This window comes from Podarcis filfolensis (assembly GCF_964270895.1).
Source record: "Podarcis filfolensis genome assembly, chromosome: 1".
Taxonomy (NCBI): Eukaryota; Metazoa; Chordata; class Lepidosauria; order Squamata; family Lacertidae; genus Podarcis; species Podarcis filfolensis.
Genome location: NC_139604.1, coordinates 55,370,147 through 55,388,354, shown reverse-complemented (window position 1 = coordinate 55,388,354; position 18,208 = coordinate 55,370,147). Strand labels below are relative to the sequence as shown.

Here is an 18,208-nt window from a genome sequence, read left to right as displayed (position 1 = left end):
ACCACCCAATCATGCTCCAGATAAAAGTGAATCCACAACCTGATTGGCTTACCGTAGAATTCCGGAATTAGCCAATCATGTGCAGCCCATTGTGTAAATAATGTATATAAAGCAGATACTTTGAGGGGACATTCATTCATTCCTCCTCACCACTATGAGCTGAATAAAGAGCATGAAATCACTTGCGACTGAGTATATTTCAGATTTCTAGGACCATTGTATCACTCCTCAGAGCAAGCAGCAATGGAGCTGAAGTGATAGAGAAGAATGTGATGTAGTGTTGATAGGAGTTCAGTACAGCTATTTTTGTTTAATCAGTTGAAATATCATTAGCTGTTATTTTGATACAGAGGTATGGATTTTTTTATTTTCTTTTTAATATTAGCTGTTATACATTTTCTTCAGAAAATAAAATGTGGGGGGGGGGATAAATATGCAGTTAAATGTCTCCCTGCCCATAACTCTAGAGTAGATTCTCATTTGGATCAGTTACCGTGCCAACAGCAATCTTGCACTAACAGCAATTCTGTAAGATAGTTTTCCATCTACAAAAATTCCAACCTAAGGTTAAAAGGTGACAGCTTACCTGTGATCCCTCAGCTAAGCTGGGATTGGAACAAGAAGAGTGGAGCAAAGGGAGCTATTAAGAATGGTTCTCAGGTAGATAGGAATGGCTTATGCTGCAAAATATCCCCCCAACCCCCCAGAAGAAATCAGGTTGTGTTCTTGTCACGTTGCAAGCTGCTTTGTCTTGGAAATAACCCTGTATAAGGCCCCCTTCACTTCTGCATTCCGTAGGCTATAGATGAGGGGGTTGAGCACAGGGGTGACTATTGCATAAAATACTGACACCACCTTGTTGAGGTTGATCGATGAGGCCACCTTAGTACGTACATACATGAAGAAGAGTGTCCCATAGAAGATGGACACCACTGTCAGGTGGGCAGTACAGGTGGAAAAGGCACGGCGGCGCCCTCCGACGGAATGAATCTTCAGCACTGTGGAGATAATGCGGACATACGATACTGCAATGACAACAGAGGAAACCAGGAGCACCATCAGCGAGACCAGGAAGTCAACCGTCTCCTTCAGGGAGACATCAGTGCATGAGAGGACAATGAGTGGAGAAGCATCACAGAAGAAGTGGTCTATAACATTGGGGCCACAGAAAGTCAACTGGGACATGAAGTAGATAGGCAGTGCTGGGGTGAGGAATCCCACTAGCCATGAGCCAGCAGCCAGAAGCATGCAAGCATCTCGGCCTACCATCTCCTGGTAACGCAGAGGCACACAAATAGCCACATAGCGGTCATAGGCCATTGCTGCCAGCAAGAAGCACTCAGTGCTACCCAAGAAGGTGAAGAGGTAAAGTTGGGCCAAGCAGGCAGAATAGGAGATAATTCGACCACCAGGAGATCCAAAGCTGGCCAGCATCTTGGGCACGGTGAGGGAGGTGTACCACATGTCCAGGCATGAAAGGTGGAGGAGGAAGAAATACATGGGGGTATGCAAGCGCCTTTCTGTTGCCACCACCAGGACCAGGATGGCATTTTCAGTCAGGGTCAGCAAATACATGACCAGGAAGAAGGCAAAAAGAGGCAGGCGCCCCTCATTGATGCCTGTGAAGCCCAGCAAGACAAACTCTTCCACAAGGGTCCAGTTCTCATGTTGAGGCTGCATCTAAGAGGACCGGCACAGCATTGTTAGGCTATTGTGCCCCATGGATAAAAGCAGAAGGTTAATTCTGAACATTCAGATCTTGTGTAGATTTTATTTTTAAAATAAGGTAGATTCTCTCTCTCTTTCACACGCACACACCATTTATTTTCTCTCAATTTTTCTAAGCCCCCTTTGCACCAAGAAGTGACCAAGGCAATGTGGCTAAAGAGCCAATGTGGATCAGTATGTAGCACATGGAACAACCAACAGCTGCTAGCCAATCAACAGCCACTAGCCATTATCCCTTTGTTCTACACTGAGAATTGCAAGTGGAGAGGGCGTTCAGCGCTGTTGTGCTCAGGCTTCCCATAGGCCTCTGGCTGACTGTTGTGAGAACCAAATGCTGGACTAGATTGGCTTTTAGTCTGATCCAGCATGGCTCTTCTTATGCTAAACAGAAGCTCTGCCACTGAGCTAATGTCAAGTCCTTGTGTTAACTCTGGGCCACTTACAACAACCCTGTAGTAAGGATTAAAACTAAGGGGACAATCCAAGTGATCTATGGACGCTTCTCTGAAAGCTTTTCTGCACAACAACGGTGGGGTCTTAGAAAATGGAGGTTCCTATTCTCACAAGGTTAAAGGGAATTATTCCGATAGACTTTAAATCATCCCTAAGAATGGGATGACTTCCAGACTGTCATTATTATGCAGGAGGAATTCAAGACATACTATAAATTTAGGTTTGGATTCAAGTTCTCTGTCATCCTAGCACAACAGAGAGGGTCAGGTGCATTCTAGGGTTCTGTTATGGCAGAAGTCAGTCATCTGACGGTTTATTTGTAGCACCTTTGGTGTAAAGTGAGATCCATTAACAGCATAATCCTACACATGTCTGCTCAGGGTTGAAGCCAATGGGGCTCACTCCCAGGAAACCAGTTATAGGATTCAAGGCAGAATCTTACTTTGTTTCCTGGGCTCACTTCTGAGCTATTAATGGTGTGCAGCTGGTATGGGGAAGCAGTGGGCCTCCAAATGTTGTTGGACTCCAACTCCCATCATACCTGAGCATTGGCTCTGCTGGCTGAGGCTGATGGGGGGTTGGAGTCCAGTAGTGTTTGGAGGGTCACAGGCTCCCCACTCCTGGCATCAAGGAACTCTCCCCTAGCCAGAGCTCATGGATAACTTTTTCCAGTTACAATAGGAAAAAATGTCTAAATCTAAGGACTGATTCATATGGAAACAAGTGGGGAACAGATGTGTGCTCCTCATCCCATGGGGCAAAACTGATCTAGATGCAAGGTGGAATAATCAGAGAGCTGTATGGCCAGTAAGAATGCATTTTGAGTTCAGAAAGTGCAGTCCCCCCCTCCAAACACACACATATCCAAATCAGCTCTAAAGAAGGCTGGGTGGATGCTTTCTTTTCCAGCATGGACAATTCAGTCTGGCTCAAGCTGATAACCCCAGAACACAGCATGAAAAAAGCATGTCAGGGTTTTGCTCTCAAAGGCAGCAGCTGATCTGGAATCATCTGAGAGGTCAACAAATGCTTATCAAGGAAGCTTGATTGAAACGTAATAGCTTGATTGAATGCACCACTGTTGCCTTGAGGTGGCTGAAGGGGGGAGAGGCAGTGGTGGTTAGATTAAATGGATTGGTACCTTCCAACCCATAGGTTATGTGATACTATCTTTTTTCTGCTTTTGATTGTCCACACCCTGCAAAAATTTACTCCAGCCCTTTGTCAATGTGACTGATGACAGGCATGTGTTTTTCCCTATACCCAAAGCATCAGTAACCCATAGGCTGTGAATATGACCTCATCAAAGTCAAGTACTTAATAAGGTTGACAGGTGTTTCAGGGATGGGTATACCTAAAAACTACATGTTCTTATTAGCAGTAAATTGTATGTATGAGATTTCAGTGGGATAGATGATGTTCTCATGTTTAGCTGACTTTGAAGACAAGGAAGACATACCCTTGGTTTTTTCCATTCCTATCTAATGCATAGTTTCAGGTGACCTTCTCCTAAGCATTTGGATGTTCCCCATACCCATTTTTGGGGGCAGTGTCCAGTGGCCAAGTGGAATAATTCAATGGTCTTCCACCAGGTCTTAAAATCAAGAGTCTGGAAGAAGCTGGATTACAGACTTCATTCAGTATGGCAGTTCTTTAAAAGTAGTTGCCCTAGGCTAAGAGTACTCACCACCCATGCTTCTAAAGACAAAGTTGTCCAGCTCTGCTTGCCTTTAAATTGAAGATAAAGTGAAGAGATACTGCTTGGGATGGTCTCTCCTCCTTAGATCATACCACTTCCTCACAGTCATGCTTGCTGGGTGACTCTAAACCCCCAGGAAGATCTGCCCTCTAAAAATGACTCACAATGTAGTTGCATGAACCTTCTTCTTACTGCAACACCAGGGAATGGACTCTCTAATGAGTAGCTAGGGAACACCAAGGCACATAGGTGAGATGTGTGTGTGTGTGTGTGTGTGTGTGTGTGTGTGTGTTTGCAAAGTTATGGTAATTTTTTTTAAATAAACATCTGCAGATGGAGCTCAAAGTACAAAGCAGCAGATGTGTATTGTAGAGAGCACATCTTTTATGCCCATTCATTAGCACTTTGCAGTGTTTTTTTTTCTTTTCTTTTTTCTTCCAAATCCTTTATTATTTTATTCACATAATATACATTCTTTACAACAAACAAACTCCAAAATAAACAGACAACTCCAAAATAAAATCATATGTAACAAAACCATAAATATCATGCTTTCATTTACACTGATCTCCTCTCTGATACCTTTACTTGATATTTCTTGCTGATTTCTGCTTTTCTTATAGAATCTTTATAAAATTTAAATCTCTTAAATCCTATACCAATCTTTAACAATTTCAATTAATCCCTTCACCTCCCTCCCCCACAGCCCAGTCCTTCCGTCCACCCGGGTGCAATCTTCTTTACCTACTATTATTTTTGTTATTGTTGCGTTATTCACTTTATTTGTTTTTCCATTCTTAATATATTATTATCCTATCTCCTTGTGCCTTTTAAACTTTTGCATATTAATTATTAAGCTCCAGCACTGACTTTTTTCATTTATTCCTACTCTATTAATTTTTTGATTAGAGTAGCCGCTAATTGATGCTGTTAATTTTGCCATCTCCGCAAATTCAAGAAATTCAAGAAATTTGGTTCTCCATTCTAATAATTCTGGTATTTTATCAGTGATTTTCATTGCTCTACAGAAAGCTCCAAGCCTTTGACTCAAAAAGATGAGTGCATAGGAACCTGCCATTTACAGTCAGATCATTGGCCCACCCACCCCAGCTTTGTCTACTTTGACCAGCAGTAGCCCTTGAGGATTTCAGGCAGATCTCTCTCTCAGCCTGCTTTGGAAGAGCTTTGGAAGTGAGATATGCCAGGAATTGAATCAGCACTGAGCTTTGGTCACTCAAATAAATTGTTCACTGTACGTTTGATAACTAGCAGCTGAATATGTGAACTGACTCAATCAAAAAGCAGAACACTAGGCAGAAGTCTGGGTATCATATCTACAGTGGCTGATCCACCCTTGCATGTCCCCATTCGATGCTAAAGTGAATGAATGTGGATTTGTGAACTGACCCAAAGCATGCTCCCAACTTCTTTTTAGCCTTTGATGGGGCTTCTCATGGAAGCAAGTGAAGCCATATTCTACAATGGCAGGCAAAAACAGGCCATTCAGAGTCACTAACCAGTTTGATCTGGATGGACAATGTTTTCCAACCACAAGCCTGACAACAAAAATAAAGACCCTGAGCATGGGCACAACCCAGTTAAAAGGGCCATGGAGAAAGTTATGGGGTAAAGAATTCGCTCTGGCAACCATTAGTTCACCTTATTGCCATGAGTTTAAAGAACATCACATTTCACCTCCATTACAGGAGCTAAGAAGGGAATGGAAATAGACATGGCGTCCCTGTGGTTGACCCAGGACTAAAGTTATCCCTGCATTGGGATTAGAAATCAAAATTCCAGCTTCCCCTTATAAAATATGGTGGCTACAAACGACCATTTATCCTAGGTATGACATGTGTACCCCACTCTCACCAAGTGGGCAGCCAGTTCCTACAGCATCCAGACTAGAGATGGGAAGGCCTGGGGGGAAACCGAAAAATTGGGGTGGAGACCATTTTTCCAGTTTTCTTCCAGGCCTTCCCATCTCTAATCCAGACACAATGTGAGAAAATTACTACCAGCAGTTGCACGATGTTTGCCAGATACTACAGAGAACCAGCTCATGACTGCAATCATCCATAGCCACCTTGCAAGTTAGGTTCCATGATCAGCAGAAACAAGTGCTTCTTCTGGTGGAATTGACCACTTCAGGTGGCAGAGGATAGTATTGTATGGCTGAATATAAAGAAAATTCCAAAGAATAGAAAATGGGCATGCCTGCAAGAAGACTATGATAGAACCCTTCTCCCTGATAAGGTGTGTGTATGTATGTGTTCGTGGTGGTGAGGGAGAACATTCAAATGTGTGGTTTCTACATGCTGAAGTGCAAAGGCAACAGCAGCTGCTTCTCTTGAATGTGTATTTCAAATTCTCAGCTCTAATATTTTTTACTCAGTCATGCTCACCATCACTGCTAGTATTCTGTCCTAATAGCTTGGAGCATTTATCATGCCCATGTGGAACACCTAAGCAAACGTTGGCTAAGGGTTACTGTAATGTAAATATATCAGAAAATGACAGTTGCGTAGAAAAGAAATGTCCTGAACTTATGAAAGATCTCCCTAACCTGGCTTTAGTGCATGAGTTTTTTTATGTCTGTCACTGAAAGAATAATGGACCCCAACAACAAAAGACCCCTGCAGACAAGTGCTCAGCACAAATTGTGTGTTGATAATATATTGCTTGTAATTATTTTTAGATGACTCTTTTGGGATGCCGCCATGTTTCTTTACAAAGACCTTGAAATGTAGTTTTAATATAAACTAAAATGCATTTAACAAATACCTGTCTTGTTACAAAATTCTCAGTGCAAATTCACAGCAATGCACAAACAACTTGAGTATGCCGAGGTTCATGACAATACAATAAGGGCAGTTCTCTGTGTGTTCTTCAGACATGTGTTTTTTACTCGGCTGAGGACCTTTCCCAAGGCTTTTTTCACATCTTTGTTCCTGAGGGTATAGATGATGGGATTCAGCACTGGGGTGATGACAGTATAGAACACAGATACCACTTTTTCCAGTTCAGAAGTCTGACCGGAATGTGGACAGAGGTACATGAAGATGACAGTGCTGTAGAAGATGGTGACCACCGTGAGATGGCTGGCACATGTGGAAAAGGTCTTGTGCCTTCCAGAAGCAGATGGGAGATCCAAGATGGTAGAAACAATCAGGGCATAAGAAGTCAAAGTCAGGAGAAAGGACACAAGCACAATCACTGCAGAGACAAGAAAGACCATTGTGTCAGCCATGAAGGTGTCTCCAGTCGATAAGTTAATTAAGGGGCTCGTGTCACAGAAGAAGTGGTTGATCTGGTTGCTGGCATTGAAGGGGAGCTGGGAGATGAAGGCTATGGGCAAGAAGGGGGTCAGGAAGCCCCCTAGCCAGCAACTGTAGGCTAGGCAAGCACAGACACAGCTGTTCATGAGCACAGGATACTGCAGTGGCTGGCAGATGGCTAAGTACCTGTCATAGGCCATAATAGCCAAGAGGAAAAATTCTGTGGTACCAAGTGAGAAGAAGAAATACATCTGGGTGATGCAAGCCTGCAAGGAGATGGCTTGGGGGCCAGTGAGAAAGTCCCCCAGCAGCCGGGGAACTGTGACTGAGGTGTAGCACATCTCTAGGAATGAGAAATTGCTCAGGAAGAAGTACATGGGGACATGTAGAGCCACATCCATATTTGAGAGGAGAATGATCAAGGCATTGCCAAGGAGAATGAAGAGGTAGACTACCAAGAAACTGAAGAACAACAGGATCTGAAACTCCTGGAATCCAGAGAAGCCCAGTAGGATGAATTCAGGGGCCGAGGTGTTGTTCAGCATAGTCTTGGTGTTGCATGTACAGCCAGCATCAAAAACTCCTGTTTTTGGGGTTTTTGGAGGGGGAGAGAAACAGACAAAGATGTGTTGGTGATAAAGAGAAACCAAATGGAAAATCCCAGTATTTGCTGTTCTAATGACCAGATCAAGGACATCTGAGTCCACTTTCATTATCTTTGGTTTGAACAAAGCCATAATTCTGTCTCATGATGATACAAGTAAGTTTCAAGTTTCATTCATAGACAATGAAGTCAACCCAGTTTGGCTTTTTGGTCACTTAGGAGGTGTAACGGACATTGTATATTTTGCCAAAATCACAATTCACCATATTCTTGACATTTTTGTCAAGGATGGGTTAAGCCTGGTTGTAGTGACTCACAAAGTGGAGAAGTGTTGAATCATTCACAAAATCTATTCAACAGCGTTTTGAAACCACCGGGATATAGTTATGTGAATCACCTTCTGAGATTGGTTCAACAATTCAAAATCTTACTTTGGTGGAACCCAAGTTCCTAATAGGCACGACTCAGTCAAGCCTCCATCTCCAACCTCTTAGTTGGGGTATTAGCATAGTAGCAGTGGAAGTTGCCTTATATTGAGTCAGACCATCTTCCCATCTAGCTCAGTTTTGTCTGCACTGACTGGAAGTGCTTCTTCAGAGTTTCAGGAAGGATTACCAGTATCTTGCAGCCCTACTTGGAGATACTGGGGAAAGAAACTCCTATTGCTCCTTGTCGAACAGAAATTATTCCTTCCCCAGTCTTGACATTTGATTTCAAGTTGCAAGACTTCACAGAGAGAACTTAATCCCCTGCCCCTCATGTCTTGAAGAATCAAAGCATAAACAAAATATAAAAAGGTACCATATTCTTTTCCGTGTATATAACATAAACTACACTGATAAAAGTATGAGACAAAACAAAACAATATTAATCAGAAAACTAAAAAGAAGATGGGACACCAGTTGAAAATCCATTGCAACTGCTCAATTATTTATTTATTTATTTATTGTTTTTCCAATTTTATTTTTTCAGCTGTCTTTGGATGGAGTGAGAAAATCCAACACCTGAGGAAAGTTTATGCTTTTGGTCCTAGGGACCCTTAGTTATATTTTCTTTGTCCTAAGAAAGACAGAAAAATATATGAGGCTGAAGAAACTGAAATGTGGCAATTAGTCAACAGAATTGTGTAAAAGACCCTGGGTGGAGTGTAAGAAAAATCTGGGACAGCATATACTTTTAAAACAATATATAAAGAAAACCAGGAGGGATAACTCTGATAAGCAACAAACAGCGTAGTTGCCTTTTGTTCATGCAACATTCATGGGCAACATTTAATGGGAATTAGTTTTTGTACAATCCATGAAAACTACAAATTAAGATTCACTTAATATTCATATAGTTAAAAGCTGGAGTCATCACTCATTTTCTGGAAGACTTTATTTGGGAGAGGACCATAGCTTGGTGGCAGAGCACATGCTGTGCATGTAGAAGTCTAGGGCTCAATTCCTGACATCTCCAGTAAAGGCTGGGAACAACTCCTGCCTGAAGCCCACTGCCAGTCAGCAAAAACAATATTGAGCTACATGAACTCATAATTTGATTCATTATAAAGGCAACTTCCTGTTTTGCTTAGTAAAGCACACTGCCACAACCCAAAGCAGAATCAAGCCCATTAAATAATATTTGTAGATGTGCTTAACTCTGTAAGATTGTGAACAGAAAAACAAATATTCCGGTGTCACACTCAGTGGGGATCTAAACATAATATGTAACTTTGTTAAAGGAATGCAAATGAGAAGAGGGATCAAATCATCTTCAAGATGGAACCCTGAACATCAATTTGGAAGTCAATCCAACTCCATCTTCTGTATTAATCCATGCTTGATTCAATGGCTAACCTTTCCAGAACAAATGCAAGCAGATCCTTTTATGTTATACAGTGCACACTTACACCATATTTTGTTCTGATCTTCTGAGTCAAAGAAAGAACATAAGCCTGGAATGCCAAATGAAAGTGAAATTCAAATGATACAAACAAAAGTTGATAACAGCATTCTGCTGCTGAAGCACATTACACATGTGTTCCTAATACACATGCTTATTCCTATAGCATTTCTTTTCAGAAATTGTCTTTGGTTTTGTCAATTACCAGGAGTGGTATTGGGAGCTAACCAATTTCTGCAGGTAGATACAGGCTTGGGTAGCCATGGGAAAGGACAGAAAAATGTTAACTTCCCTGCCTTTAAATTTCAGGAAACCATTTTTGGGTGTCATGGAAGGAGCGTGAATTATTAGGCTTTTAATTTTTTATCATTGTATTTTCACTCCCAGGAAAACCAGTCTTCAGTACTATGTACACATGACGTTACATGGGGAAAGTGTTTGCATGTTTCTGCCTCCCACAGCAAAATGCCTTGGAAGGCTCTGATAAGAATGAAAGAAAACTAAGCTTGTGTCCTCATAGCAAACTGGGATCAGAGAGGAGAGAATACATACCTTAAATCACAAGGCCAATCTTGCATTCACTGAGATGTAGCCTCTGCAGAAATAAAGCACAAAACCCCTTCCTCTACTCGCCAGCCAAGCTGACTTCAGGTCAAGAGCAAGGAGTCAGTCAAAATGGTTTTTCTCCTGTTTTACTGCGGGCTATGTTTGCATGCAGAGAAGGATTCTGCTTACAGACTCCATGAGCCCGATCCTTAAGTAGAATCAGGATCTAGCTTGACAAAAACTGGCCCACTCAGCTTTTCTTTTCTAACTGCTCAGAGCATCAGTCACACGCCACAAATTACAACCCCCAAGACCTGACTATGCATAGCTATGCCTTTGGCCATCTCAGCAGGCAAACTGAACAGGGGAGCTGCTGGCTTTATATAAGATCAGCTGGGGGGCCAAGAGATTCACACTTTGTTTCTTATGGGTGAAAGATTCACAGCCCAATTATCCCTTGATGAGCTACTTGGAAAACAGATCAGGTATTCAAGTATAAAAAATTCTGGAGTAGAGAGACGTCACTTTATAAGGGCACCTGAGGCCTTTGAATCCTCTTGAGAGAGTGACATTTCTATAGGGACTGATCCAGATGATTGGCTGCTGCACCTACACAACTCTGGTACTCAACAGACAAACTGCAGCCCAGTGGGATCCCACTGTGGAAAGTGGTTCTCCTGCAGCAGCAGGTGTCTGTGTGGGTGGAAAGGGGCATGCAGGGAAGCCAGAAATTGGTGATCTTCCAACTCCTCACTAGGCTCACTGTCAATGCATTCATATGTATAATAAATGCAGGCTACACCAGCAAGATGAGCAATAGCTAGTTTAACTTCTTGGTTTCTGTTACAGAGTTTTTAGCATACCTTTGCCTTTTGGCCACTAGGTGGCAACCACATAAATATAACAAGATAATCTGCAAACCTTCTCAGTCCTCCATAATCAGCCTGGGGTGACCCTAATGAAGAGGCTGGTCTTGCCTGACTTAAGGAGGACAAACCAAATGGGGGGGGGAGGCCTTCTGTGATAGGCTTTGTGTGCAGGCTCCCCTGAAGGCTGCAAACATGCAGGGAAATTCCTGTGGGAGAATTAAATAGGTCTTAGAATCGTAGAAATGTAGAGTTGGAAAGAACCATGAAGGTCATCTTGTTCCACCCCCTGCAATGCAGGGAGCTTTTGCCCAAGTTGGGCTCAAACTTAAGACCCTGAGATTAAGAGAGTCATGCTAACTAAGCTATATGAATCCTTGTGAGCCCACATGTGTGGGTGAGCAACAAAAGAAACCAGCTGGGTACCTGGATTCAAAATGTGGGGCATTGTGCACTCTCCTACAGAGAGAGCACCCAGGTAGCAGAGTTAAGCTGTAGTACAATGTTAGGAATACAGGTTGTTGCACCATTTGTATTCTGTTCAGCTACACACAGCAGCTGACCACGTTCTACTCCTCTTGCAATCAGCAGACTACACACTGCTGAGTAAGTTTAAAATGCCTTACTTACAGATTCAAGGTCTCAGTCATGCATTGTGCCATGCAGCAGCAAGGCTAATAGAGGCATATAACACTTTTGGGTAGAAAGTCCAGAATAAAGGTCCAGGCATGTGCTGTAAGTTTGGGAGCAAGCTTACACATGACCGTATTGTTGCATGATGGAAAGACTTCACTTCTTCCCTCTCCAGAAGAGAGGGGGTGTGACCTAGCTGAGTCTATTTAGCAATATAACTCTCTGTGGTCCTTTACCCCTTCATGCACTAACTAGCCCTATGCTTGCTAGTTGTATTTTTTTGCAATTTCCTACCCATCCTGAAAGCTGCATACCATGGCTGCCCTTCAACAGGATGGACAGATAGAGGTTGATCCAGTCTCTTTCCACCCCACAACCCACCCACCCCACTCTATGCAGGTGCTGGCACGCATTGGAGGGCCCTTAGTGAAGTTATCTTCTTCCTATGCTCCTTTCCTCTTTCTACACAGTGATCATCACAGTGATAAACTCCAGGACCTTGTTTACTGAAGAAACAAAAACTTAACAAGTCCCCTGAGTAATAATCTGGGTTCTGAGTAATAATCATCCAAGTAATCATCTGGAGATATGTCCCCATCCCATTTTCAATTCTGAGATGTGGAAAGGGGGTAAATTGTCCTGTTTTCTCTCTTTCAGTGAATTGAAAGAAATTAGACACAACCTCTGTAGTTTTATGTATGAGATTTTCTGATCTAACAATACCACCACACTATGCCCCAATGATGGAAATATGATTATTGCTTCCATAGTTCAATGCCTCCCTTATGACCTTGGTGGTCTTAGTTCTGATCATGCTTTGGGTAGCTTGAAAGTCATGGAAATGGAACAACAGAGTGAAGGAGGAATATGGCTCACTGATTTACAAAGGGGAGCATACATTTCCAAAAAGAAAATGTTCCTGATGTGAAAGGATATTGATATGAGAAAGTGGATAGCTCAAAGTTGGTTCTTCATTTTTTTTAAGGGGAAAAAGGAGGGCAGGGATCTACCTAAGTAGTTCTGCAATAAATATTTATCTTTTCACAGACTTTTGAAAACAGTAACAAAGACCATAAAGCACTTTCTGAACTGCTTTGTGGATTATTCCTTACAGGCACTATCCAATATAGAGGTTTATACTTTTAATATTTGCTTTTTATAACGTTACACATTAATCATCCATCCATCCATGCATGCAGCAGTAATACAGGAAAAAAATCATGTAACAAAAAACAATATGCATAGGAGTATTGCGCCAGAGGGTATATGATAAAAAGGGCCACAAGTTCATGATAAAACACAGGACAACAGTCATATATTAAAATAATAGGTGCCTTGGTGATAAGTCCAGCCAAAATGTTCTGTAGGAATCCAGAGGTTTAACGAAACCTCCCCGACTAATCACATAATGCAAAAAAGGAGCCAAATTGATGCAAGAGCACTGTGCTCTCCTCTAAGAGCACAGTGGCTTTGTGTTAATTTTCCAGCTAGTGCCATGAACCGTCCTGAGATCTACTGATGAAGAGCGGTATAAAAATTTTAAAAAATAAAAGAACCACCCACCAGCACCTTACAATCAACTTGGTGAACAATTCCCAGTCCTGTGGCAGCTAGTAGAAAATGAATTATATCTTTGCATGACAGCCCAGATGTAGACTTTGAGCCCTGGGTCCAAAAAACCCACACCTATCTGGTTCAGAATAGCAGTGATATCTTGAAAGATTCTTTGCCAGAATCTTTGCCAGTATCCTGGAACACCACATATGAAACTCTGTGCCCAAATGGTCACATTCACACCAACACAATAGATTCAAAGTGGTGTTTTATACCTGTTTTATTTGCTTTTTGGTAAGTCAATTTGAGTTTCAATTTTGTAAAAACAACAACTAATTAGGGCCAGCCCACCCATTAGGCAAGGTGAAGTCACCACCTGAGTTAACAGGATCCACCTGGGCGCAGATCCCAATGTTGATATTTCTTCCCCACTTGTTCCTGATGTAGATCTTCCTTCACTCCTCCTTCCCTGGCAGGGAGGGGGACCACCATTTGGGGGCCTGCCTCAGGTGCCAAAATATTTTGGGCCAGCCCTGCAACTAATAAATATAATAAATAATAGATGCTTCGTGTCACATCAGTATGTACATACATGTATCACTGCAGCAGTGGTTTTTCTTTTCCAGGGCGCTGCTTCACTATTCCTGTAGAATCCGCAGTGAAAGTTCTCAATGCTCCTGGGGCATTCCATCTGGATTTTCACATATTTGGTGGGTCCCCTCCAGATACCTAAAAGGTTAGGACCTTTTAGATCTGCAGTGGAACTATTACTTCATTGAGAAAGAGGACATCCACCCTAGTATCATTTTTAGAGCGGATTACTGAATCCTAGGAGGTAATTTTTAATGAAGCATTTATCCAAATTTGATCCCACTTATGTTCTTCAATCTGACATTTGAAGTCACCCTCCCAGGATATCCTAAGACCTTAGGAGGAGCCCATTGCCTGGCTTGTAAATACAGTGGTACCTCGGGTTATAGGCTCTTCAGGTTACAGACTCCGCTAACCCAGAAATAGTACCCTGGGTTAAGAACTTTGCTTCAGGATGAGAACAGAAATCACACGGTGGCAGCGGGAGGCCCCATTAGCTAAAGTGGTACCTCAGGTTAAGAACAGTTTCAGGTTAAAAACAGACCTCCAAAACGAATTAAGTTCTTAACCCGAGGTACCACTGTATTGGATATCAAGCCTTTAGAATTCAGATATTTGAGCAGTTAAGGATCCGGAAGTTTAGAGAACATAAACAATCCCCCTGACAAGCTAAAGATTTAGCAAATGTTTATGTGCTTTATTTCCAATTATTTAGGAGGTATATTGTGAAGTAAGCAAACAAACCAGCCCTCTCATGTTAAAAGTTCTCAACTCCAATACAGAAACGGCAAGCGGGAAGAAACAAGATTTCTTTGCTGATCCCTCTTCTCCTAGCTTGGTTTCTTAATTGCCTTTTCGTGCCATCATAGGTTTGTTGCTTTTGATCTCAAACCTCTGCCTCCCCCCCCCCCCCCCGGTTGCAAGAGACAGCAAATGTTGGCAAAACTCCTGTTTTCATCTTTTGAAGAACTAAACAAAACTCCAGTTCATTGTTTTCATTCGCACGAGGCTTCTCTTTCTGTGTTTTTCATGTTCATATTATCCATCAAAGTTGCAGCATCTGTTGGGGGGGAAATGGTGGCAAGGAAGGAAGGGAGGAAACGCTGGTTTTCAGAAGCTTGGACCTTCCATTGCATTTCATGGCAAGTGGGCAGTCAGTGGGCTTTCTCTAGTGATCCCGCAATACTGCTGTCCCTACATTTTCTATTATTAGGGGCAGCAAGAATGTCAATAGCCAGTCAATGGAAATCTTTTTCACCTCCCTAGGTTGTTTGGCTTGGTAGAGTCTGAGGTAACTCTGAGCATCTCACAAATTTAAAAAAGTTAAGTAGGGGAGGATCTAAATCAGATCATTTTTATGCTATTTGAGCTAAATTTTTGACATACGTGAATACAACTAGAGACAGAACATAGACCACTAATAGTCCAATTAAGTTTGTGGAGAAGATATATTTTAGAATACTGAGAAAGTGATTTCTTGATGTTGTTGCTTGTGATGATAAAAGATGCATGAATTAATTAAGATATTATTTTCCATTTTCTTCCCTTCCCTGTAATCCATCCTAGTATTTCTCTTTTCCCCACCCTTTGAATCAGTATGTTTGATGTTACAGTACTTTTGTCTTTTATTTAAAAATTAATAGTTTATTTAACCTCCTAACTCTTGGCTCAGAGGGAAGAAGAACAAGACACTCTCAAAACAGGAAATCATCCTACTGACAAGTTTACTGGGTAGGTTTAAAAGTTTAGTTCATTGCAATGTAGATGGAGGTGGACGATTGCCACTATACTGTGGATGGTCTGTGTAAAATCTTCACTGGGAAGACATTTCAGGGTCTCTGGTTAACTTTATAGCTACAATTCACCTGAAGAAGCCTGTCAGACTCTTGCCAAGTGAATCCAGTCTGATTTGGTGAATATTCAGGGATATTCATCTGCAGCACATATGAAGACAACAAATGACAGACTCAACAATATTTGGAGAAGGCAATTCCATTTTAACAAATACACACTTTAAAACTTTATTTATATAAAAATCATTTCACTTTAAAAGCATTACAGAGTGAGCACAGGACTCAAGGAACAGCAGGATGTTCCCCTCCCCCAGGGGTGCAAAGGAAAAGCAAAACAAAAGAAGTCAGTGAATTATTAGTCCCTCTTACAGCATTGAATTGGTCAGTGGGGAAGGGGCTTTTTTTGGTTTATCTGGAAATAAAAAAGGAAATAGTGTTTTACATTAGAAAAAGTCAAGTGACTCCTCCCTCAGAAGGCTGATTTGCATGTTTGATCCCTCCCACTCCCCCCCAAAAGGAAAGAAAAACTGGGATAGGAGCGTATCAGAGGCACCGAAAAATCTTCCACTTTAGGCCTTCCCCCACCCCCTCTTGTGCAATGTGGATTGTTAGTGTGGAGAGAATCCCAGGAGTTGAGGGCAACAGAGTTCCTTCCAGTTACTAGGCAGAGGCAGAGCTTGGGAGGCTGGGAGGGAGGAGGGAGGGAAAGACTGCAGTCATCTTCCGTAGAAAAAAAGAAAGGCAGGAGTCACCAATATGGTGCCCAGAGCTAGTCACTATTGTCCCCTTTACTGCTGCTTTGCAGATTAGGACAAGGATTGTAAGCAGACCCTCTAAGTTCCTCTTGCTCCCCCAAACAGGTGAGCTATTAAGGTGCACAGCATAACCCTCGCCTAACCATGCTTTCACACCTCTCCCCAACCCATGAGCCCTTTAGGTGGTTGACAGATTCATTCCTGATCTCTCTCACTCAACTAGGATGCACCACGGCAATTACAATTAGGATTCTGGTTCTACTTCAAGGAGGGAGGGAGGAAGGGAGGGAGAGAGGAAGCAGGAGCGCAACTCTGTGCCAAAATATCCATCTCCCCAGCCCAAGCCCTTTTGCCTTTCTCACACAAAACTACCAAGGGCACAAAGCTTTTTCACAGTGGCGAAGAAAGGCACGTGTACATAGTGACAGATTTAAGAGTTTTCATTCCCCTGCCTGCATGGGAGGATTTGGGCAATATTTACAGACAAGTCTTCCCTCCCTCACAAACTTTCCACATCACCCAGCTTCCCAACTTCAACAGCCTTCTGCACTTTTTGCAGCCCAACCCAGGCACCCACTGCTTAAGCCAAAACTACCCCCCGGCAACCCCAAAACCAGAGACAGCCAATGTGGTTCCTCTGCTCTCGACAGCCAACATCACTGCTTCTAGGTAGGGAGACTTCCGTCCCTTTCACCAACTTTCACTTAACGTACTCTGGTCCGATTCCACCTTTCCCTCAACCCCCCTGCACCCCAAATTGCTCTTCTCCCACAAATAAATAGCTTCCTAGGCGCTGATTTAATCCCTCTCAGATTAAAACTACCAAGAAGCAAGAAAACGGGAGGAAACAGATGCAAACCCACACATTCTTCCTCAGCCTATGAGGATACAGAGGGCTGCCATCTCAAAGAGATATTCTATAAGGCCATCTTGCATCCAGATGGCCCAGATGGCAGTCACCCACAAGCTGTCCCTCCTTTGTCATCCCCTCCCCCTTCCCTCCCTCCCAAACCACCACCACTACCACCACCAGGAATGTTCCAGTACTTCCAGCATCCTTTGTTGCAAGAAAAAAAAAAAAAGAATCACACACAAAAATATATTCTATAGGCTAAGAGAAGGAGGAGACTGGTCCTCTGAGTTCTCCTCCATGGAGAGAGAAGACACTGCATTTAAGAAAACAAAAAAACCTAGTTCCAGTATGGTAGGTTTTCAGCTGAGATCCATTTGCACCACGGGGCTTCCATCATCTGCTGCAGATGAGAAGCTTGTAATTTCATAGTGTTCTGCCTTAGTTGCTTGAGTGAGATCCATCGGAGTATTTGGTCTTCAGGAATTGCTGCACTTTTGAAAAATACAGACAAAAAGAAGCGTCCAGGGAATTGGATGGGCGCAGCCGGCTACAGGGAGGTGTGAGGCCCTGTGGGCTCAGGCGGGGCCAGTCATTTGGCGCTGGGTGGCTGGACTTGTGTGCCCAAGAGATTTTTAAAAAAGAGAGAGAGTCAGTCCATTTCACCACAAAGTGTTATACAAAGTATGTTATAAACCCAAAACAGAGAAGGCAGATGGTGGCAGCTCTAGATCTTCTGCTGTGGAGAGAGACAAGAAAGCCAAGGTTAACATAGCCACAAGTCCAATGGCAACAAGGAGAAGATTTATACAGAGCAAGCAGGCATGGAATCAAACAATCCAAACGTCAAGTGTCCTCAGTGAAGCGGGTCTCTGAAAAGTGGATTGTTAAGCAACGTCCCAGATTTTGCCCCTGCAAATGCTTGATTTATTGATTTCAGGAACAGGCCGTATTTCCGTTTCCCCTGCTTTTGG

The 18,208-nt window shown here is 42.6% G+C and overlaps 2 protein-coding genes and 1 long non-coding RNA gene across 27 annotated transcripts in view; 1 reads left to right on the top strand and 2 right to left on the bottom strand.

The window, feature by feature from the left end:
* LOC310746160 overlaps positions 1–18,208 on the top strand; it is a 223,564-nt gene that overhangs the window by 116,596 nt on the left and 88,760 nt on the right. The gene's annotated exons all lie outside the window — the stretch shown is intronic.
* On the bottom strand, positions 730–7,939 carry OR6Q1 (olfactory receptor family 6 subfamily Q member 1; the record flags this gene model as incomplete). The annotated part of the gene is made up of 2 exons (XM_083576583.1): positions 6,744–7,939; positions 730–1,680 (listed from the first exon to the last, which is right to left on the bottom strand). The coding sequence occupies exons 1-2, from the start codon at positions 7,893–7,895 to the stop codon at positions 730–732; spliced, it is 2,103 nt and encodes a 700-aa protein (XP_083432709.1). The 5' UTR covers positions 7,896–7,939.
* CTNND1 (catenin delta 1) overlaps positions 15,827–18,208 on the bottom strand; it is a 56,005-nt gene continuing 53,623 nt past the window's right edge. For 13 of the 25 annotated variants that reach the window (XM_083586533.1, XM_083586545.1, XM_083586530.1 and 10 more), the window contains one exon: positions 15,827–17,973. In XM_083586533.1, coding sequence (XP_083442659.1) covers positions 17,962–17,973 — 12 coding nt within the window. In that variant the 3' untranslated portion in view covers positions 15,827–17,961. The remainder of the gene's footprint in view (positions 17,974–18,208) is intronic. The other 12 variants (XM_083586525.1, XM_083586531.1, XM_083586539.1 and 9 more) reach the window with 2 other exon arrangements.